Below are 23,349 nucleotides of genomic sequence, written 5' to 3'. Positions count from 1 at the left end.
ATCTAAGCCTCTGTCTGTATTCTCTGCCAGGATCAGCATTTTCTGAGGGTAATATGAATGATTCTTGAAGGCAGAGATTCAGTTCCTTCTTTTGGAATCTAATCAAAACACCGAAGTTGTCATTCTGCAACCAGAACCTTGCTGCTACCGCCATCCATCAGGGGAATTTCCTGGTTAGATGGTCCAGGTCCCAAATCTTATAGGTATCAGTGAAAGTTTTCAAGTACAATTCATAGATCAGCTCTTCCCTCTAACAAAGATTTCACTGGTCCATGGGAAAATGAGAAAAATGTAAGGAAAACTGAAATTGTCCAATGTTTAAGGTTGAATTTTTCTTAGACCATATTCTTCAAAACACTTGAATATTAAAAATATCTCCTTCTTTTAGGAAATGTAACTGCGAGTAGAATGTGAGTTTAATTCTCCTGCACCCTCTGACACTTGTATCCCTAATTGGTATTCCTATGATAATTCCTTCCCTTAAAAAAAAAAAAATTCTAAACGCTTGGGACTCACTAGCTATTATAGTAGAAAGCATGTTCTTTATAAAATTATTTCAGAGCAATACATATGCCAATGTTAACATTTTGAATGATGTTCATTGCCTTCAGCTTCTCTGTAACAATAATTCTGTTACAGGTTGAAAAACAGCCCCATGCCTTTAAGGAAGGCTCTGAATTCAGAATTCAAAAACGTTTTTTGCAAATATGCCACTTTGCTTTCTAAGTTAGCTTTCCCTTGGGGTGTTGGGTTTTTTTGTTTGTTTGGGGTTTTTAAAGCTTTATTGAAGTATAGTTGATTTACAATATTGTAATGATTTCTGCTCTATGACAAAGTGATTCAGTAATATATACACACAATCTATTCTCTTTCAGATTCTTTCCCCACATAGACTATCACAGAATATTGGGTAGAGTTCTCTGTGCTCTAGAATAGGTGTGGTGGTTTTGAAACTCAACAATAGCATGAGGTTTTATGCCCAGGAAATGCTTGGTTCATCTTGAATCAAATGGATTGGGAGCTCCTGCAGGCCAGAACATTAGTGACTTCTGGTACTCCTGTGCACACACACCTACACACATACATCAGGTTTCCAGGGTGACTGAATGAAAGCATCACTTGGGAGTGAGTCATCTGTCTGATACTCCTGCATCTGAGGAGAGCTCTTGTTGCCTAGCAGCTGTAGTCCTTTTGGAGCAGCACAGTACAAGGTCACTGAATAAAGTTTCATTGTTCTTTGTGAAGGAAGCCTGAATTACAAATAAGTGATGCAGGAGATTTCTATTAATAGCAGTCATTTTTCCGAGGGAATAAAACCAAAGGGAAAATGGCTCACCTAAGACTAATTAAAATGTAACATTTAGTTATCGGAACATATCCAGAGAGGGTTCAAAAATTTTATGAGATGATTTTTTATAAGCTTCATCTTTCGTTGAGATATACTGGTACAGCTACATAAAATTAGTATTTTTCTATTAAACTCCCATAAATCATTAAGATTCTCAGGCGCTATAATCTTTATAAGGCTTACATAAGGAATAAAAATATGAGGAGGGTAAGCATGTGGTTAGGTGGGCAAACAATAGATAATGAATGATTTTTTTTATTAACCAAGTGCCTTTTTTTTTTTTTGGTCTTTTTAGGGCTGTACTTGTGGCATATGGACATTCCCAGGCTAAGGGTCAAATCCGAGCTGCAGCTGCTAGCCTATGTCACAGCAACACAACATCCAAGCCATGTTTTTGACTTACACCACAGCTCACAGCAACACCGGATGCTTAACCCACTGAGTGGGGCGAGGGATCGAACCCACATCCTTATGGATACTAGTTGGGTTCATTATGGCTGAGCCACAATGGGAACTATTTTTTATTTTTTGACTGTACCCATCATATGCGGAAGTTCTCAGACCAGGAAAGGAACCTGTGCCACTGCAGTGACAACCTTAATCACTAGACCACCAGAGAACTCCCCCAAGTGCACTTTTAGATCCAAACACATCATTTTAAGATTAGATTGTGGCTATATTAAAAACATGTCAGAATTATTGATGTTGAAAAACTTTTTATTTAAAAGCAAAAACAGAGAACTAAAGATAAATGAAGAGACTTGCTATTCCTTAGATTAAAAGATTGAATATCATAAAGATGTGAATCTTCTCAAAGTAATTTATAGTTTTAATGTAATTCCAATGGAAATTATGTCATGTTATAATAGAGTTTTAAAAATTGAGCTGGAAAAATAAAACTAGAGACAGTAGCCAACATAATTGTGTAAAAAAGGAAAGCAGGAAGGCTTTCCCTATTGGGTATCAACATGTTCTAAAAAACATAAAATTGTCAAAAGTGTGTGGTACTGGTGTTGGATGTGAAAAGCAAATCTAGAACCACATCCTTGTCTAAATGATCCCATGTATTAAAAAGAGGCAGCATAGGAAGTAGTGGGTAGAGGTGGGGATTATTTAGTAAATAACAGGGGGATAGATGGTTAACCACTTGGAAAAAATGTTGGGTGTTCACCTTGTACTTCTCACTAAAATAAATTCCATAGATTAAAAAGTTAAAAATTAAATAAAACATAAGATCACTTTCTAGCCCCTTCCCTGTACAGTTTCCCTTCATATCACTATTTGACATCTATTTATTTGTTTATTGACTCTTCTCTCTTCATTAGACAGTAAGTTCAACAAAAGCCCATGCTTTCTCCTTCTATTGATTTATCTTCAGCACCTAGAAAAATCTGACACATAGGAAGCATTCAACATGTATTTGTTGGATGAATGAGTAAAATCAAGGGAAAAGAGCAACTCCCTTTTAAGCTAAATGTGTATAACTTTGTAGTGATTCTCAAAGACAAAACCCAAAACACAAATCAGCAGTCATCTTTGACCGTTTTATCGTTCTGAGTAAGGCTAGCTCTGACCAGGACATGGGGCCTGGTAATGAAATCATGCATGTCTTTTCCTCTTCCTCTGGATTTCAAAGTTGGTGGCTGTTCCAAAACCAACTGGGGTACTGAAGCAAGACAACCAAACACTCACAGGCTTAATTCAGAGTCAAAGCTTAATTTGGAACCCATGGATTTTCAGTGTGATTTTGAAGATGAGAACTAAATAGATTACTAGGAAGTACGCTGCTTCAGACTATGGAAAATACACGAGACGAATACTTTATCCATCAGCATTGTGGCTACTTTCAGATCCACAGATACCAATTTTTGCTGCTTCTTTTTAATTTAAAATTTTTAAAAATTTTTTATTATTATTATTTTTTTCATTTTATCTTTTTGCTTTTTAAGGTGCACCTGCAGCATATGGAAGTTTCCAAGCTAGGGGTCAAATCAGAGCTATAGCTGCTGGCCTATGTCACAGCCACAGCAATGCTGGATCTGAGCCATGTCTGCAACCTATGCCACAGCTCATGGCAATGCTGGCAATGCTGAGTGAGGAGGCCAGGGATCCAACCCATATCCTAATGGATCCTAGTCAGGTTCGTTAACTGCTCAGCCACAAAGGGAACTCCCTCTTTTTTATTTTAAAAATGGCTTACATCAGATTCATAGGAGAGAAGAGGAGGAGACACATAGTTTATTTATACGTCTTCCCAAAATGGGCATTCACAAGTTTTGTGTTTTATTCTCTTCTCTGTTGCCATTTTCTCCTACACCAAATTAGCCATGTCCACTGCATCTTTTTTTTTGTCTTTCTGTCTTTTCTAGGTCGGCACCCGTGGATATATAGGTTCCCAGGCCAGAGGTCTAATTGGAGCTATAGCTGCCGGCCTACAGCACAGCCACAGCAATGTAGGATCCGAGCCATGTCTGCAACCTACACCACAGCTCATGGCAACACTGGATCCTTAACCCACTGAGCAAGGCCAGGGATCAAACCCGCAACCTCATGGTTCTGAGTCAGATTTGTTAACCACTGAGCCGAGACAGGAACTCCCACTGTATCTTCTTTCTCCCATTAGAATTTCCTAATGGAAGAGCATCAAGCTGTATCCACTTCTTTCTTGGCTCCAGTTTGACCTGGTTTTTTTGTCTATGCATTAAAATCTGGCAGGGTTCTAAGGCAGATGTGGCCTGCAACCACACATCCATCTTTTTACAGGACTTCACACGATTTGATAAAGCACTTCCCAAACAGCTGCGGGATGCTTAAAAATGTTGCCACAGAAAATACCATTTTCTCTTTTGGGTCGTAAACTTTGACTGGAGAGGAAGATGAAACAAAATTTGACCTACCGAGGGTGGGATCATATTCCCAGATGAACCGTTTGGTCAAAAATCGCACTACAAGAGCTGTGGGGAAAAAAAGAACAACATTTCAATCCGATTTGTTAATTTTCTCATTGTTCTTACCTTTATCAGGAAAGAGAAAGAGAAATAATCCATACAAGTATATGTATTTTATATGTCCTTGCATATAAGCCTAATGTATTTATTTATGTTTATTCAAATATTTAAAAATTTTTATATTGTGGCCTAAAAATTCGTGTAATGTTTTAATGGTTTATTGTGCACTAATGAACAGCTTAGATTTGTTAAAAACATCATAATGTAAACATGCTCACATATGCAATTTTTAGTAAAACAATGAATTAAGCCATAAAGCAGCACAATATGGATGTCTAAAATTTGAACTTTGATCATGATTGATAAAGGTGAGTTAAAATGTCACAATTTTTATGGTAGTGAAAAGATACTTGTATTACAAAAAACCTCTGAAAATTAAGGATTTTATTAGTGATTCATTAAAGTTCTTCAAAAGTAAGGGTGATTAAGAACTTCCAGGCAGGGTCAGGATCTGGAACCATGCTAAGCATGTCACCTCATGATCTCCTCAATCAGCACTTCACCCCATAAGGCAGGTAACAGGATTGACCTCCTTCTTCAGAAAAAGAACCTGAGGTTCTGAGAGGTTAACTCATTTAACTAAGCTCACCTAGCTAGTTAGTGGCTGAGTCAGGATTTGAATCCAAAAGGGTTTCCAAAGCCTATAATTTATCCATTGTCTAAACTGAATTTAAGACCTAGCTCATTTGGATAATATTTAATAGAAGGTGAGTCAGAGAAAGAGCAAGGCTGAGACAGGTGAATTCTACTTGTCCTTAAAAACTGATGGGACCCAGGCTGAACATTTTTCTATACTTGTATTGTAATTGAAAACAATGGGTTTTTTAATCTTTAGAAATTCTTTTTGGAAAAGAGTCTCACAGACACTTTAAAAACAGAATGAGTTTTCACTGTGGCTCAACAGCTTAAGAACCTCACATAGTATCAGTGAGGATGTGGGTTCGATCCCTGGTCTCAGTGGGTTAAGGATCTGGTGTTGCCTCAAGCTGCAGTGTAGGTCACAGCCATGGCTGTGGCTTAGGCTGGCAGCTGCAGCTCTGATTGGACCCCTAGCCTGGGAACTTCCATATATTGCAAGTGTGGCCATTAAAAAAGAAAAAAAAAGAGAATGAAGCTTTGGACCCTTTCCCTGGAAAAATGTACAGTTTAGCATGTAATTTCAGCAGGCTCAGTGGCCCTCTGAAGACCCTTGATGGTCCTCCCGGGATCTTATTGACCGTAACTAAAGAATCAATATCAAAACTGTTTATTAGGGTAGTTTTATTTTTGCTGAAATGCCCTGTGGGTAGTAGTCTAAAGATATTTCTTGAAGAAACAAGACTAGTTAGTTGAAAGTTACCGGAGGTCTCTCTGTCGATTGCCTCCACTAGAATCAACAGAAGTCTACACCCTCTACCGCAGGGGCTTATGTGAGAGATCACAGCACAAATGACCATGAAAGCCTCATACAACAGACCACAACTATATGTGGCTTGGCTGGAGACTGAAAGCAGCAATGTTCTTTCCAATTACAGAGTGTGAGGCTGGATTTAAGCCAAAATGTTTGCAGTGCCTAAAGGAGCAAGGCCACTGACCCTATGATACTTCCCACAGTGAACGTACTTGTGGTTTTATCTTCAATTTGCATTCTGTCACTGCTCACTCTCTTGAGACTGAGTCTTTTTTGTTGTTGTTGCATGTAAGAAGTAGCCAGTGCTAAGCAGATATTTTTCTCTTTTTAAATTGCCAGTGTTAGTAAATTGAACTGCCTGCCTGGAGGATTCAAAGAGTTTCATCTTTGGTTAGAATATGGAGTTTTAACTCCCAAGGTTGTGACCTAGAAAAATTCATTTATTTGGCATCTTCAAGCAACTGAGCTTTTAAAATTAACAAAATTTTTTACATAACTGAAGTGTGAAGCACTCCGTTCCCAGACCATTCAAGCCTTAATTATTTCTCTTTATAACTCTTTCTGAAATGTTTTAGAAACGCCTTTCAAAACGAGGATACTGAATATAACCAAATCATTTTTAAATGTCTGGATTTTAGTTAAGAATCTTGATTAGGGCCCTGAATAGTTATATGGCAATACTTTTAGAGGCTGTAGAGTGGTCGAGGCGAAACAATTCCAGAGGGCTAGGGCTTTTGACTATTTTTAGTTTCGGATTATATAGATATATTTTTCATATACACATATATAATTTTTTCCTCCCTCAAATACCATGGCTTTCTCTTTTTGCCTTCGTTCTTGAGCCCACCTCTAATAACCTATCTGCCCATCTACTTGGTTACTTTTTACTATTCCAATGACTGATAAGCCATATTAACAAGCTTGTTAGAATTTTGTCTTAATATTGGAGTAAATTAGCTCCAGGGTTTGGTTCTAAGGAACTTGTTCTATGAATATAAAAATGATTCAGGTACACTTTGAGAGACTATTTTCTTGTTGATAACTTCTTCCCGCTGACTTCTGGGTTATTGGCTCAGTTTCTTACAGTTACTTTCCAAAGAGCAGTGCTGCTGGGCTTAATCAATGAAATCAATTTACACATTTTTGGTATTCTTTTTAAGAGACCCACATCCTATGTAAGGGTTATTTTAACAATAGAATCACACATTTTTCAAAAAATTCAATCTACTTCAAATGCAGTAAAAAACATCAAAACTTCCTTTAAAAAACTGACGTCACATATTAATTCTTTGAAAACATGTTTTTTTCTCTTTCTCACAGATTATTCATGGAAAAGGCAAATACATTTTATATATTTTTAAGTTTTCAGTAATATAATGCAAAATTATTAGTTTAAAGAGTGAAAATAATTTTACATCTGTGGAAACGATATCTGCTAAAGGCTTTCTCATTATGTAAAGTGGCTGGGGTACTTAAGTGACGGTCACCATTTACTGATGTAATTATAAAATTCACCAGTGTTATTAGCCTCCAATTTTATTACAATTTTATTATGAAATGCAATTTTCATTTTCTTACCACGTCTCATCTTCTCCACCATGGCCACTTTCATTACATGGTTTCACCTCTTCCTCAGCAGTGTCCCTGCTTTAACTACATTCCCCAGAACTCCCTTAAACCACTCTTCACACAGCAGCCAGTGATTCTGTTAAAACTTAAACCGTCTCTCACATCTATTCCCCTAATTCTCTCTGCCCTCACTTCATTGAATAAATATTTATCTAGTGCCTTTTCTGCACCAGGTTCTGTTTTAGGTGTTTATAATAATCCAGTAAACAATTCAGACAAAGAGCTCTGAACTTATCAAGCTTATATTCTACTAGGAGGAGATAGATTAAAAAATAAAAATAATAAGTAAATTATATGGTCTGTTAGAGATGATAAGTGTGATGGCATAAGAGAGGAAGATCAAGGGGATTCAGCATAGGAAGATAAGGGTGTGAGAGCTAAGATAGGGTGACCAGGGTCATTCTTATTGAGAAGGTGATGAAGAAAGAGATGAGGAAAGATATGGGAAGGGAACAGTGTTGCAGGAAGAGGGAACAGCCAGTGCAAAGCCTTAAAGCAGGAATGTGTACTTGATATACTCAAGGAACATTAAGCAAACCAGTATGGCTAAAGCAGAATAGTAAGTTAGTAGTTGATTAGATTAGTTCCTGTCAGTCAGCCTTCCCCTTCCATAATGCTACCACCACCACCACTACCAGCATCCCCCCTACTACTAATAGTAATTATTTAAACAAGAAAATGCTCCTTTGTTATTATCATTATTGTTACTATTTTACTCAATTCTTCCTTTGGAATGTATATTCCTTAAGGGTATGGTATCTGTTTTATTCATTACTGTTTTCTAGTGTTAGAACAGTGTCTGGCACAGACTTCAAAATATTTGTTGAATAGGTGGAAAAGAGGTACCAATTCATGTCACTGTTCACTCTTCTTAACAGTTAAATAACAACCAGGCATTGAGAAAATAAGCAGAAAAATTAACTCAAGAAAATTTTCAATAGAACAACGCTATAATGTTTTTCTAAAAAGTGATATAAATATATAATCTGAATTGCTTATTTTACAATCCTTATACAAATTATACTTCTTTAAGTTTATTAAAACTATAATATATGGGTAGTAATATCACCCTTGGGCTCAGAGTTGATTTTTAAAAATTTAAAAATTTAAAAATTTTTACTTTTTGGCCACATCCATGGCAAGCAGAAGTTCCCGGGCCACGGATCAAACCTGAGCTACAGCAGTGACAACACTGCGTCCTTAACTGCTAGGCCAACAGGGAACTCCCAGAGTTGATTCTTTTGCTGCTTCTGGATCCTCACATACTTCTGCAACATGAATTTCAATCACTTCCCACAGCACTCCTTACATCACTGCACCAGACTGATGGTTCTGCTTATGAACATCATGCATATTCATCTCTTAATGCCTCTGATCCTGTTGTTACTGCTGGCTTGAAAGTCCTTATTCAACTAATAAAATCCTAATCATCCCTCAAAGTGTAGTTCAAATATAACTTCCTCTTTGAAACCTTTCCTTTCTTCCTTTCTTTTTTATTTTTTATGTATTTATTTTTATACATCTCATTTATAATGATTTTTATTTTTTCCATTATAGCTGGTTTACAGTGTTCTGTCAATTTTCTACTGTACAGCAAGGTGACCCAGTTACACATACATGTATACATTCTTTTTTCTCACATTATCATGCTCCATCATAAGTGACTAGACGTAGTTCCCAGTACTATACCAGTTAGTGAATCACCATGTAACAAATATATCCCAAAACTCAGTAGCATATAACAAACAGCAATCATTATGGGAAAATTATCATGTGCTTATAGAACTGTGGCCAACTGATTGTTTTGGAAAAAATCCAGCTTAAAGGCGTTTTAAATGGCTACCTTAGAATTTTTAGGATATGAAAAGAATTTCTGTATCAATTAAGAGTACTTTAAGAAATATTATTTTTCACCTGCACATTTTTACTACCTTTTGATCTTGCCTTGACCCTGATAACACACCCACTGAAAACCCTTGACTTCGTATATGCTCTAAGATGATGCTTATCATCTCCTACATTATATCATAACAAAAAATTATTACAAAAATATGTTAAGTGAGACATATGGCTTTCATTCTGTAATCTGCAGGTCTTTCATAAAAAACATATTTACTTCTAAAAACTTTTTAATAACTTTCCACAAGAGTCTACTAGTTTAGAATACTTATTTCACAGAGTTTTAATTATTGTGTAAAAAAGAAATGAAAGTTTTTGTTATAGGCAAAGAAGGCAAATGGCTAATGTCAGCACAATCAGAGTCCATTCTGGGCTGTAAAGATATTCACCACCTGTTATCTGAATTATTTTTCTCATTTGTTTACAAGCAGATCCTCCAATGTCTTATAGAAATGTTAAGGCTTAAAAACTATGAAGAGACATTATAATAAACTTACACAGTATCCTAAATGTGAAACTTCTCAAAATTATGATGCATAGAAGACAATCTCTTTTTTCCTTTTTTTTTTTCCCCCTTCCTACTTCATTATAGTACTTAGAGTATAACTACTCGGCCAGAAAAAAACAAAAAAACATGCAGCAATGGTGTATTATTACCAGGGTTCAATAGGTGAAAAAAATCAATCCTAAATTGCTTTCAGTTTAAATTTTATGATCTCTGGGGAAAATGTCAAAATAAATAAAGTATTTGAAAAACAATGAAAAAAGAGAAGGATGAGAGAGTCTAATATCACCTGGGAATTGATTTCTCACTTCAGTAAGCACAACCTCAATTTTAATAATATTGCAAAAATTATAGTGGGAAAATAATTCAAAAAGAATGCAGTTCTGTTGGTATTGCCATCCACTTCCATAAACGGAGTGTGTGCTCTTAGGTGTGCTTTAGCTCCGGTGCTGTGCTATACCATTCCTTGTATATCTTTACTCTTCATTGCCCCACAACATAGCGTATACATATGTGCATGTGTGTATGGATACCCTGTGTATACACACGTGTGTACATCAAGGAAGAAAGTGAAGCTTGGGTTGTTTACATCTCTTCTTGAAAGATGTGCCATCTTGCCTGCCACCAGGAACCACTTTCTTTCAATGTGTTACCCTCACTCATTTAGTGGTACCACTGCTTTTTGCTGATGAGGAATTTGCCACCTGGAAGCTGAAGAGTCTTATCAGTGTATTCCTCTACTGTTACGAAACTCTTACTTTGAAAAATTTGAACTTTGTATGTATTTTGCATATAGGGTCCATTTTGAAGAAAATGTATTGTTTAATCACCCAACACTGCCTTTGTGATGACAAAAGGGATCAAAACCCTGGTCAAAATAAAGACTTAAAACATCTCTACAAAAAAATGACTTTCTAGACATAACACTTCTTTTATTGGTTCCATGTGGAACACTGACCCTACTCCTTTAATTCTGTAATCTGTGGTGGACTAACACACAGACAGTGCAATCATCCTCATGTTATAATTTGGCTTCATTTTAATATGGTTGGCAGTATGTTTCTTTAAGTGTGCCTTCAGGGCTTATTATTATTATTTTAAATATAATGCAGAGATCATTACTTATTTTGGGTGCTCCATAAATAATTTCCGGCTGATTTCTTTTTTAACTTTGCAACCTGGACAGTCCAAAGAAGCTAAAAACTAGTCAGCATAGTAAGTAGGTAATCCAGAACAGAACTAAATCAAAGAAATGGAAAAAAAAGATGGATTTAGAATACAGTAGACTCATAGATAATACTGTTCACCAGAGAACATTTCTACTAGTGAAGAACCACCTTAACTTCTAAGTCTTCCTTGATCTTCCCAAGCCATTAATCACTTCCCCAGGTGATGTAAAACTGTCATTTGTCTCTTCTCTATTATAGAACAGGCACAATTGCCTTGTAAAATACTCATTTGCATTCCCATATGTCTTACAAATTCCGAGTGATCTGAGGTCAGAGGTTAAGCCTTGTTCATCTCTATCTCCCATGGCTGGCGTACTGTCTGACATATGATACATCCTCCATAAATATTTTTAAAATGAATGAGGAAATGATTAGAATCTGAATAAACTCTTTGCCCCCCCCCACATCACTATTGTACTCAGGTCTGTACTCCAGTGTGTTTTTATTATTTGAAAACATGTTCTTTACAGCAGAACTTCCATTGAATATGTCACTATTTCTCAGGTTCAATACCTAGTTCAGAGGTCTATTGAAAACCTGATTGGTCAACTCACAGGACCCCACAGGCCCCTTCTCTTGGGCCAGAGAGAACCACTACCCTTGACCTCTTACTACTATCAGCCCTAAATTTAACCCCAAACTTTCAGTAGTCATTAACTTCAGAGAAATAAGAATTAACTTATAAAAAATAGAGTGAATTCTACCCTAAATCTGTAGAGATGGTTTACTGCTGAATAAACTAATTTTGTGGAATGAAGTACCCATTTAATAACCATATTAGGTGTTGGATTAGAGTGTATATCATCTTAGAAAATACCATTAGGTAAATTTTAGTTATGACTTAAGTAAAAATACTAATGGGCCTCTGGAATGCTGTCAAAAGGGGAGTTTGAATACTGACTATAAGCTTACTTATTTCTCATAAATACTCTCAAAAGTGTTCCTATGTCTACACATGAGAAACCTGAACTGAAAGCTGAATATACCTATTTTGCAGAGCTGTCAAGTGAATAACTAGATTAAATTTGCTTACTTTATGCTGGAGGGGCTGTGGAGAAAAGGGAACTCCCCTGCACAGTTGGTGGGAATGTAAACTGGTACAGCCACTATGGAGAACAGTTTGGAGATACCTTAGAAATCTATACATAGAACTTCCATATGACCCCGCAATCCCACTCTTGGGCATCTATCTGGACAAAACTCTACTTAAAAGAGACACATGCACCCGCATGTTCATTGCAGCACTATTCACAATAGCCAGGACATGGAAACAATCCAAATGTCCATCAACAGATGATTGGATTCGGAAGATGTGGTGTATATATATACACAATGGAATACTACCCAGCCATAAAAAAGAATGACATAATGCCATTTGCAGCAACATGGATGGAACTAGAGAATCTCATACTGAGTGAAATGAGCCAGAAAGACAAAGACAAATACCATATGATATCACTTATAACTGGAATCTAATATCCAGCACAAATGAACATCTCCTCAGAAAAGAAAATCATGGACTTGGAGAAAAGACTTGTGGCTGCCTGATGGGAGAGGGAGGGAGTGGGAGGGATCAGGAGCTTGGGCTTATCAGACACAAGTTGGAAGAGATTTACAAGGAGATCCTGCTGAGTAGCATTGAGAACTTTGTCTAGATACTCATGTTGCAACAGAACAAAGGGTGGGGAAAAAAATGTAATTGTAATGTATACATGTAAGGATAACTTGATCCCCTTGCTGTACAGTGGGAAAATAAAATTAAATTTAAAAAAATTTGCTTACTTTAAAAAACTCATGCTTTTTGGAGTTCCCGTGGTGGCGCAGTGGTTAACGAATCTGACTGGGAACCGTGAGGTTGCAGGTTCGATCCCTGCCCTTGCTCACTGGGTTAACGATCCGGCGTTGCCGTGAGCTGTGGTGTAGGTCGCAGACGCAGCTCGGATCCTGTGTTGCTGTGGTTTTGGCGTAGGCCAGTGGCTACAGCTCCTATTAGACCTTTAGCCTGGGAACCTCCCATATGCCACGGGAGCAGCCCAAGAAATGGCAAAAAGACAAAAAAAAAAAAAGAATTCATGCTTTTTATAATATCCAACATTTACTACTACATTTTGCTATTTCTATGGATATATTTAATTCTGAATGGTGGAACTTGTTTTTCATACGAGCTTACATCTTACAAAGAGGCATGTTTTGAACAGTGCATTTTGTGTTCGTGACTAGAGTTTTTTCATCATAAGTGGAGGGAATATCCATGACCAGAAACCATGGCAACACAGAAAGAGAATATGAATTTCAGGATGCAAGAAGGGAATTTTATATAAATACGATTTTGGTTTTTCTCTTGAAAAGGTCTTCAAAGATGAGGCAAAAGAGGAAAACAAGGATGTGCTGACATAGACACAAAGTGGTGCGTGACAGTAACTACTTTCTTACTGGTTTCCTCAGTCCATTAACATTTCCTTCTAGCAACACAAACTCCAGTGTCAGGAACCATTTTAGGCAGGGAAGAAGACAGCAAAGAGAATAAGACAAAATTCCTAATCTTGAGGAGCTGAGAAGGTGCACATTTGAATGTTCCAGGAAAAAAAAAAAAAGCATGTGAATAATTTCAAATATTATCTAGTTGAAGCGCTGTTATGATGCCACGATATAAGAAGGGAGGTCAGATTGAGGTAAGTCTAATTGACTTAAGTGCCTCAGAGGGAGAAAACCTAGTGTTTTCTGGAAAAGAAAGTGTACTAGACAAAATCAGAGTAATATATATAGTCAACTGCTGCTATTCCAAGGGGTTTGGCTAAAATATGAGGAAGTTCAGTTTTACCTTCTTCCTTCTCTTACTGGGAGCTCTATCATCCTTGTATCAAGTCAAAGCCTCCGAATCAAATTTCCCTCTTCCTCCGACCCCCTGGATCTGACACTTCTGGTCTTTTGTGCCTTATTCCTGAGCTTCTCTTCAACCACCAACCCCCAAGTTCGTGTTCTTCCTTTTAGCAGTCTACTCTTTCTATAATTACACCAGCATCTTCCGAGAAACATGGGCCATTGTGCCTCAGATCAAGGAGTGATCTACGGACATCTCAGCATGGCACCTTGGTCTAGAAGGACATGCAGGGGCCAGCACAGCTCTTTGATGTTTTCACTTAACAGCCACAAGAGATGGTGGAAACCAAGAATGTGGCATTTTTGGAATTACAGGACCCCTAGTTGAGGGGGCTAAAAGCTCTTTCTAGACTGAGAAGCTTAACTGAAAGGGGATGGAAATAGGCTTGACTGCAAAAGAGATGTCAAAAAGGCACCAGCAAATTGTGTGACCTAAAATGTCAGATCTTAAGGAGAGGAGCTCAGAGCAAAGCAGTAGTCAGAGTTCACAGAGATATAATGATATTGAAATTTAATCACTTTCAAATGCTTCCCCATTTGGCTCTCTCATTAAATCTGTCTCTCCTCCCCACACGTATGAGATTTAGACACACTTATTTAAGCAATAAGTATTTATTGATCACTGTGCTAGACACCAAAGAAAGCAAGACTGAGGATTCCCTAAGATAGATCTCTGCAATGACTTCATATTAGACCTAAATTATGAGCTGAATCATGGATGAGTTGAAGTTTGCTAGCTGAGGGAGAGCATTGCAAGCAAAGAGCTTCATGTTCAAAGGCCTAGACATGGGAGACCCTGGTTCATTTAGCAATTACATGAGGCTCAGGGTAGGCTGACTGATGTGTGGGTGGAACTATGTGGGGAGTAGTGTGTGAGGTTCTCCAGATTTCAAATCCCATATAAAGGAGCTTATATATCAGATTAAGGAGCTTGGATCTTATGTTAAAGTCTATGGGTACACAGAGATTCTGAGTAGGGGGTTGGCTTAATTTGAGCTGGTTACCTATAGAAATTATTCAGTGATTAGATCTAGAGAGGGATTGGTCCATGTGGAATAAAATCTGGGGATAGCATTATTCTCTGAGGCAGAATATAATGGGGAGATGAGTTAAGAGCAATAAGGCTGAACTTGAACGTGTTGAAATAAAACATTAGTGAAAACATCCAAGTAGAGAAGTACCATCTATCCCTCCCTCCACTCATCTCTATCCATCCATCCATCCATTCATTTATCTTCCATCCTCCTATTTATCCACCCATCTATCATACGATCAACATACAGTTACTGAATGTCTGTCATGTCCCAGTCACTGCTAAGCACTGTCCCATAAGGCAGCTAACATCACAGCATGAAACTGGAGAGGGTGATGACTGCCAAAGTGATACTTTATAGTAGCTGGACAATGCAATGGGCATGGTTAAGATGCCCCAAGTAGACAGTTTAAAGTAAGAAAAGAGGCCTTAGCACAAAACTCTATTTTCTGTCTCATCTCATAGTAACCTCTCTTGCTTCCTACATTATCCTCCATCTCAGTGCCTTAAAATTTCTAGCTGAACTAAAAAACTTAACAGATCAAGACAGGGAACAAGCATTTGTTCATATAGGGACTTACTATATAACATAGGGAACTGTACTCAATATTTTGTAATAACCTATATGGGAAAATAATCTGAAAAAGAATGTGTGTGTGTGTGTGTTTGTGTGTGGGTGTGTCACAGAGTCGCTTTGCTGTATACCTGAAACTAACCCAGCATTGTAAATCAACTAAATGCCAATATAAATTTTTAAAAAATCTGTTCATACAGCTACTGCTTCTGAAGCAGTCCCATCCCCCATGCCCTACCTCACCTGCTCCTTGCTTTATTTCCTGTGATGGTTAAAATAAACTGACATAAAAACATTTAGGCCTCATAAAAACATGGAAATTGAGCAATTTGATGGAAATTTTAAATTAGTGCAATGTAAAAGTGGGTGCTTTATAAAGCCATAAGTTCAAATGAGAAGTAAATTAGTTCCAGATGGTGGTCTGGGGATTGCTTTTAAATTAATGTTTGTTTAAGACTGAACATTTTGACTTGTTCTGCAGTTTGACAAAAATATCACTCTGAGAAAGAGTTACAGAATTAATGTCAGTTCTCTGAGCAAGGAATTTCTTAAAGATAAATGGTGTATTCTCCAAGAATTATTAGGGAAATGCTTTTGTATCTGAAAACCTAGCCTCAGAGTCTAGCTTCAGTGCATTTTAAGTCTTGAAAATTGACTTATTTTGCTGTGGAATGGTAAAGTAAGGATTTGGTACTGACATTATGGCTTTAGGATGACAAATGAGAATGGGAAAAATGGCAGGACCATGACTTATAATTCCTAACATGTTTGATATGTAGTAGGGGTTTGAGAATGCTTATAAAGAAGGCAAAATCAAGGGAAAAAAAACTTTATTTTAAATTAAAATTTAACTTGTATGATTGAATAACAATAAATTCTTCCTGAATTTAAATTGAAAGTAAAAACAGGAAAAATTAAAATTTGAAATATGGTAACCAACTGATTTGGTTTTGTCTTTTTGTTTGTATTTGAAAATCAATAAGTCAAAAGCTATAGGTACTGTGCCCAGGGATTCATACCAGGTTATTTTATTTTATTTTATTTTATTTTATTTTTTTCAGGGCCATACCTGTGGCATATGGAAGTTCCCAGGCTAGGGGTCAAATCAGAGCTGCAGCTGCCAGCCACAGCCACAGCCACAGCAATGCCAGATCCCAAGCCACAGCTTGTGGCAATGTCGAATCCTTAAGCAACTGAGCGGGGCCAGGGATCTAACCTGAATCCTCATGGACACTAGTCAGGTTTGCTTCCACTGAGCAACAATGGAACTTCTCAAATCAGTTTATACACGTTGAAAAGTATTATTCATTTTAATTATGAGTAATGCTTAAGAAATAAATTTCTGAAATTAATTAACAAGCTAGTTTTAAATTTATGATTTGTCATTATTTTCATTAAAAATAGTATTTATTTTATACCAAGGCATTATATTTAAATAGAATTATCTGTATTGCGTTAAGCAGTTTTCTAAATCTTTCAAGGGATTGGATATAAAATTTGAATTTTTAATTTTTACCTTTTTCTGGAAGAGGAAAACATGTGGTGTTAGTATCCGAACTCCTTTTCTTATGCTGATATTACTAGAATACAGAAGACACCAGCAACTGGAAACATATGAATGTGTTGGGGCATAAAAATGATTCAGAGTGATTCAGTATCCCAGACAAGCAGAGAAATATCTCCTATGATCCCCACTGAATGCCCTCTTTTATAAAGAACCAAGGATCTTACAAGTTACTCTGTTCACAACGGCCTCTGCTCCAGACTCATTTTACGTCCTGTCTATACGGGTACAAAAAGATTTAAGAGGCTGTGCTTATGCCTCTTGTCTGAAGGGATTTATCTCTAGCAATGGGGTGTCTCCATTTGTAGCCTTCCTCCCTTTCTGCTGTCTTCATAACCTCATAAAAACAAAAACAAAACGTGGGATCTCAAAAAGTCGCAGCGTGTATGGTGAAGGAGATCCTGAAAGAGTAAGGGTGTAAGTGAGAGGAATTGTGAGAGAGTGGCTGGAAAAGTCCCCACATTATAAACAGCTTATAAGCTGAGCTAAGACACTCCTAATTAGGCTTAAGATGATCAGAAGCTATTAAAGTATTAGAAACACATAGATGACACGATCATCTTTTTGTTTTATAAAGGCCACTGCTGCTTTAGTACCAAGATGACCTGGGAGGATACAAGTGAGGCTGGAAACAGGAGGACTAGTTAAGAAGCTATTCTTGAACTACAGAAGGAAAAATAAAAAGTTAGGCAAAATGGCTGCTTCTCCACTTCTATCCACCCATAAATGTGTCAAGTCATAATTGGAATTATATAACACGTGGCTTTTTCAGTCTGACCTCTTTCGCTTGGCAGTGTGCATTTAAATTATGTCATGTCCTGACTTGAGAACTTATTTCTTTTTTGTGGGTTTTTTTTCTTTCTTTCTTTTTTTTTTTTTGGTCTTTTTAGAGCCACACCCATGGCATATGGAAGTTCCCAGGCTAAGGGCTGCATCAGCTGCCAGCCTACACTACAGCCACAGCAATGCCGGATCTGAGCTGCCTCTGTGACCTTCACCACAGCTCATGGCAATGCCCGATCCTTAACCTACTGAGTGAGGCCAGGGATCAAACCCATGTCCTTGTGGATACTAGTTGGGTTCATTACCACTGAGCCACAAATGGGAACTCCCAAGATCTATTCAACTGATCACTAACTGAAGAACTTCTTGGAGGCTTCCAATATTGAGCAATTATATTTTGGGCATAAATATTTGCATGAAGGTAATTTAAGTAGACCTAATTATTCAGATAGGTTGGGTGAATATTTAGCAACATGATTGCTGGGTTATGGTAAGACTACATTTAGCCTTATAAGAAACTGCCAAACTGTTTTCCTCAAAATGACTGTACCATTTTGCATTCCACCAGAAATGAATGAATGTTTCTCTTGTTCTATATCCTTGTCAGAATTTAGTACTGTCAAATTTATTTTTATTTTTAATTTTCACCATCCTATTAGGTGTGCATTGTTACCCCGCTGTTCTTTTCTTGTAATTCTCTAATGACAAATAAGGTTGGGAATCTTTTCATGTCATCGTTTGCCATCCATATGTCTTCTTTGGTGAGATGTCTATTCAGATTTTTGGCATAAAAAAAAAAAAAAGACTGGATTTTTTTTTTTTTTTTTGTCTTTTTGCCTTCCTAGGGCCGCTCCCACGGCATATGGACGTTCCCAGGCTAGGGGTCGAATTGGAGCTGTAGCTGCCAGCCTACGTCAGAGCCACAGCAACGTGGGATCCAAGCCATGTCTGCAACCTACACCACAGCTCATGGCAATGCCGGATCCTTAACCCACTGAGCAAGGCTAGGGATCAAACCCGAAACCTCATGGTTTCCTAGTCGGATTCGTTAACCACTGCGCCACGACAAGAACTCCAGACTAGATTTTTTTAGAGCTGTTTTAGGTCTTTTGCCTTGTCATCTTCCCCTCTTTCCTAACTGTGGGCAACCATGAATCTTTTCACTGTCTCCATAGTTTTGCCTTTTTCCAGAATGTCATATAGATGGAATCATATCTTATATAGCCCACTCATCATTGTGTTTGAAGATACCATTGTTAATCACACAAATTTAGTGATATGTTCAGCTACTGTTTAGCAGTGGACCTAATACAGTTTGCATGTATAGACTAGAACAAGATGACAGAAAGTAGTAAAATGAAAGTGGGGAACAATGTGGTGAAGCATTTATTCAAGTGTTGTTTTTTAAGCAGAGGATTTCTTGGAGTTTTTCCCTATTCTTTTTTCCCCTTTAAGTTAGATCTTGACCTTAACTTTCCCAAGGGAAGGAAAGCCAGAGCACAAATACAAAGAGAAACCAGATAGTTATTCCCGGATTTTATCATTCCAGGGGCCAAGATTTTGGGCATTAACAATTAGATTCTAGCCAGAACCCCTTGTCTATACCAACCCCCAAACACCCCATCCTTACATGCCTGAGATAAGTGCTCTTTCTGGGAGACCAGTGCCTTACCCATGAGGTGACTGGGGCTTCACAAGCACCCTTTCTAGACTAGGATGAGAGAGGCCCGAGAGAAAAGTACGTGAGAGAAATTCTGATGAGGACCTATATCTCTTAGACTGAGCCAGAGATGTTGAAAAAGTGCCACAGGAGCCCCTAATTACCTTTAGGAGGGTTAGAATAAGGGGAGACCTCTCCTCCACAGCCTGTCTTGGTCCTCAAAGCCCTCTCCAAATGCCTGGTAGTGAAGAAGGAACAGTAGGAGCAGCCCATGAGATGAGTAGGCAGATGGAGCTCAAAGAGGGTTACAGAGCCACTGGAGGACCCCCCAAGGGACATCCAAAACCTTGCTCCATGGCCCTGAAATGCCAGAGGTGTGCCATCAGGAGCCAGTGGGCCTGAGCATGTCCTGTAGTCTGACAAGGGGATTTCAACAGCAGATGTGTTCAAGTTCATCAGTGGGTGGCACCACAGAGGGATGACCTTGCCTGAATCCCAGTGCCAGCAGAAGCCTGCAGGGACAAACATCGAACTTCTGATGCTCAATGGAAGCCCACGTCTCTTATACCTCATACCAGTAGACACAGAGGTGACAGCAAAAACCTACAGCGGACCATGAGCCCACTAAGAAAAATCTGAAGCTTCAGACTAAACTCATAAATAATTGACTATATTAAGTTTATATTGGAACACAGAGTAAGCCTTGAGATTGAAGTTAGGTTGTTTTCGAAAAATGTATGCCGTCCGCATGAGCCCACAATTACACAGAAAGTGTGTTTATAGGTTCTTTGGGAGAAATTGTGGTATATGGAAATAAAATACACTATACTTGAAATGGCCAGAATTGGACTTGAGTCCCACCTCTGCTACATTTCCAAGAATTTCAGGCAAGGTAATTATGATCTCGGAGCTCTAGTGCTCTTATTTGTAAAATGAGAACAAGGAAATATACCTTATGAGACTGCTGTGATTATAAAATGCCACAGTATATCCACAAGTTTTTTAAAAAACCATAAATGTTCTAAAATAAAGGATAAAGAAACAGACACCAGATTGATGCTGCAATGTACCAGACTTCTTATATTATGGTAAATATATTATGTATTTTATGTTATATTGAATATATTATATGTAGTAACCATATTATGTTATGTTATGCTATGTTTTTTTGTGTTACGTTATGCTATGCTATGCTGTGCTATGTTAGATGTTACGTTATGTTATGCATGTTATTATTCCTGGCTTGCCCGGCAGAGTCTTATTTTACTGCTATTGCCTTGGCATAATTTTAAAAAATGCCCCTTTTCCTCTCAAAAATAATTTTGGTTTCAATGATAAATTACATGGTCACGCTGTATATACTTTTCATACAAGATCCTTGCATGGGAAAGGAGGTATTTTTATTTTCTTTTCATAAAGTTTAAATGGCTCGAGCAATTTACCTACACTCTCACAGTAGGTTATGCTGCTTTATCAGCAATCAAATCTAAGCCCACCCCCTTGAAAGGTCAGGCTGTTTTATCTACTCTTCCATCACTTAAGGTGCACTATTACTCTCTTGATTTGTTTTAGAACTACATGCCTGTAAACTGAAGCAATTTCTCTAAGGCACAGAGGATGGAGCCCACTTAGACTGACAGCAGCAAGTAAAGAGCGGAGCGAAGGCTAATTCTTGAATTCCTGAGCAGGCAGCTTCCCAGATCCTGTTTACCTTTAGGGATTTGGCCTTTGCATTCAGTTGGCAAGCAGTATAAAAACATGCAGATTAGCTTTAAGCAAATCAAGTCAGAAATATGACATTAACAACCTCTCTCATAAGTTTTATTTTTCTTCTGGTTTTTGTCAACTATTCTTAAAAGAAAATCTCCATCTCCCTCAAAGCGGCCTTTTCCTTGGTATTCTAAAGCTTTTAATTGTGTCCAGTTGTAAATCTAATTTGGTGAAACTTCAAAAAAAAAAAAAGAAAGAAAAAGGGGGGTATGTTTGCTTCAGTTAAGCCTGGAGTGAGTTTCATTGCCAGATCTCATTTTAACAAAATGAATTCACCATTCCTCGGTAAACACTGGATGAAAGTTATAATCATACTGGTGACCAGAAAGACTCTCCGACTTTGGTTTACAGCCTTCTGTGACCTTAAGTTAATATTATAAATCAAAAAGATGAAAATCTGGGTCTGAAAATGAACTTTATTCATACTGTAAAATTTGCTCTAAGCAAAAGAAGTATTTTGTAACCTTTTTTTAACTAAAACTGTGTCTTTACAAGTCAGACAGGGTGAATATTTGGGGGAATGGTCTTTAGTTAATTCCAGCTGAAATAATCTGAATAATGATGGAGGAAAAATGGAATCACTTCGTAACCGTAATTGTGCAGATACATTTGTTTTTCAGAATGGCAAGTGCATAAATTAGCATCCTTTTATATTGATAAAAGACAGGGGAAATTGAAACTTTAAAAAAAAGTACATGAACATGTAGAACCTGTATCTCAAGTTATACCCACTGACCCAGAATACCTCTCTCAAGATGTGACGAACTGTTTAGCAGAATTCAACGTCAAACAGAGAATTGCTCTAGCATGATGAACAGAACACAAGATCTAAATGCATTAGAAGGTAGATTGTCAGAAAGTCATACATTAAAATGCTGAACAAGAAAAGAGAGACCACTGAATTGATTTCCATTTGGGAAAAATGTATGTTTCATAAAATTGGGACTAATCCTTCTCTCATATCTATAAAAATGAGTCTCCAGATTCAGAGAGCATGTCCACGCATCTTGATAGATACCAGTAGTCTGTGAACATGAAATATGTCAAACATACATGTAAAGTACATCCGATTCCCTCAGAAAAACATGGAGGCGTATCCAGATCTGGCATCTCCTCTCTTGGAGAGAGTGGTTAGGTAGATCCAAGAAAACACTGCAAAAGTTGAAAGCATTTGCACAACCTAGGGAGTGAGTAGAATATCTTCTTAGATAATTGAAGTGAGAGAAAAAAGCCAGAGGGAGAAGTTTTCCAGAAGACAAGGTTACAGGTGTATTCAAAACAAACTGTAAGTGAATTGTAAGTTACAAAGCCAAAGGACAGAAAGCTGGGCACACTGGCCATTTTGGGGACTCTTTGGATTCCCAAAAGGACAGCTGAAAATGCTAATTGGGATAAAACAAAAAGTGAATAAAGAATGTAGAGACCAAAACCCAAAACGATCTTAAAAATCCAGCTAATGATGGGGAATGCTAGTCATGGTATGCTTTAGGGAACCTCCTGTTTCTGGAAGGATATAGAGCTGAGTGCTGCAAGAATCAAACCTAAAGACACTGGAAAAATGCTCTAGGATGTCAGGACAAAAAACTTCGTAAGAATTAATCTAGGAGTTCCCGTCGTGGCGCAGTGGTTAACGAATCCGACTAGGAACCATGAGGTTGCGGGTTCGGTCCCTGCCCTTGCTCAGTGGGTTAACGATCCGGCGTTCCGTGAGCTGTGGTGTAGGTTGCAGACGCACCTCGGATCCCGCGTTGCTGTGGCTCTGGCATAGGCCAGTGGCTATGGCTCCGATTTGACCCCTAGCCTGGGAACCTCCATAGGCCGAGGGAGCAGCCCAAGAAATAGCAACAACAACAACAACGAAAGACAAAAGACAAAAGACAAAAAAAAAAAAAAAAAAAAAAAAAAAAAAAGAATTAATCTAAATGTAAGGAAAAAGCTTTACTTGATAAGTCAGCCACTGATGCCAAGGGCAGAAGTTCTAAGGGGACATGGAGTGAATCAGAGAAAGTCACTTCTATCAAAACTGCAGATTCCATAGAGATGTTTAAATACTCCAACGTTAATGCGTCTGTTTAGC

At 37.8% G+C, this 23,349-nt stretch overlaps 1 protein-coding gene across 2 annotated transcripts in view; it reads right to left on the bottom strand.

Annotated features, from left to right (window-relative positions):
* Window positions 1-23,349, bottom strand: part of RERG (RAS like estrogen regulated growth inhibitor) — a 113,315-nt gene that overhangs the window by 9,213 nt on the left and 80,753 nt on the right. Inside the window, exon 3 of one of the 2 annotated variants that reach the window (XM_003481681.5) lies at window positions 4,246-4,302. The exons of the other annotated variant lie outside the window; for it this stretch is intronic. Within the exon in view, the coding sequence (XP_003481729.1) occupies window positions 4,246-4,302 (57 nt within the window). The remainder of the gene's footprint in view (window positions 1-4,245; window positions 4,303-23,349) is intronic. 2 annotated transcript variants of the gene reach the window in all.

The sequence above is a fragment of the Sus scrofa genome, chromosome 5 (genome assembly GCF_054392235.1).
Source record: "Sus scrofa isolate SSC_HxYL_T2T_F1_AM1 chromosome 5, Sscrofa_HxYL_maternal_Yorkshire_Landrace_v2.0, whole genome shotgun sequence".
NCBI classification, from domain to species: Eukaryota; Metazoa; Chordata; class Mammalia; order Artiodactyla; family Suidae; genus Sus; species Sus scrofa.
Note: the sequence above shows the minus strand (reverse complement) of the source record. Positions and strands in the feature narration are given on the sequence as shown.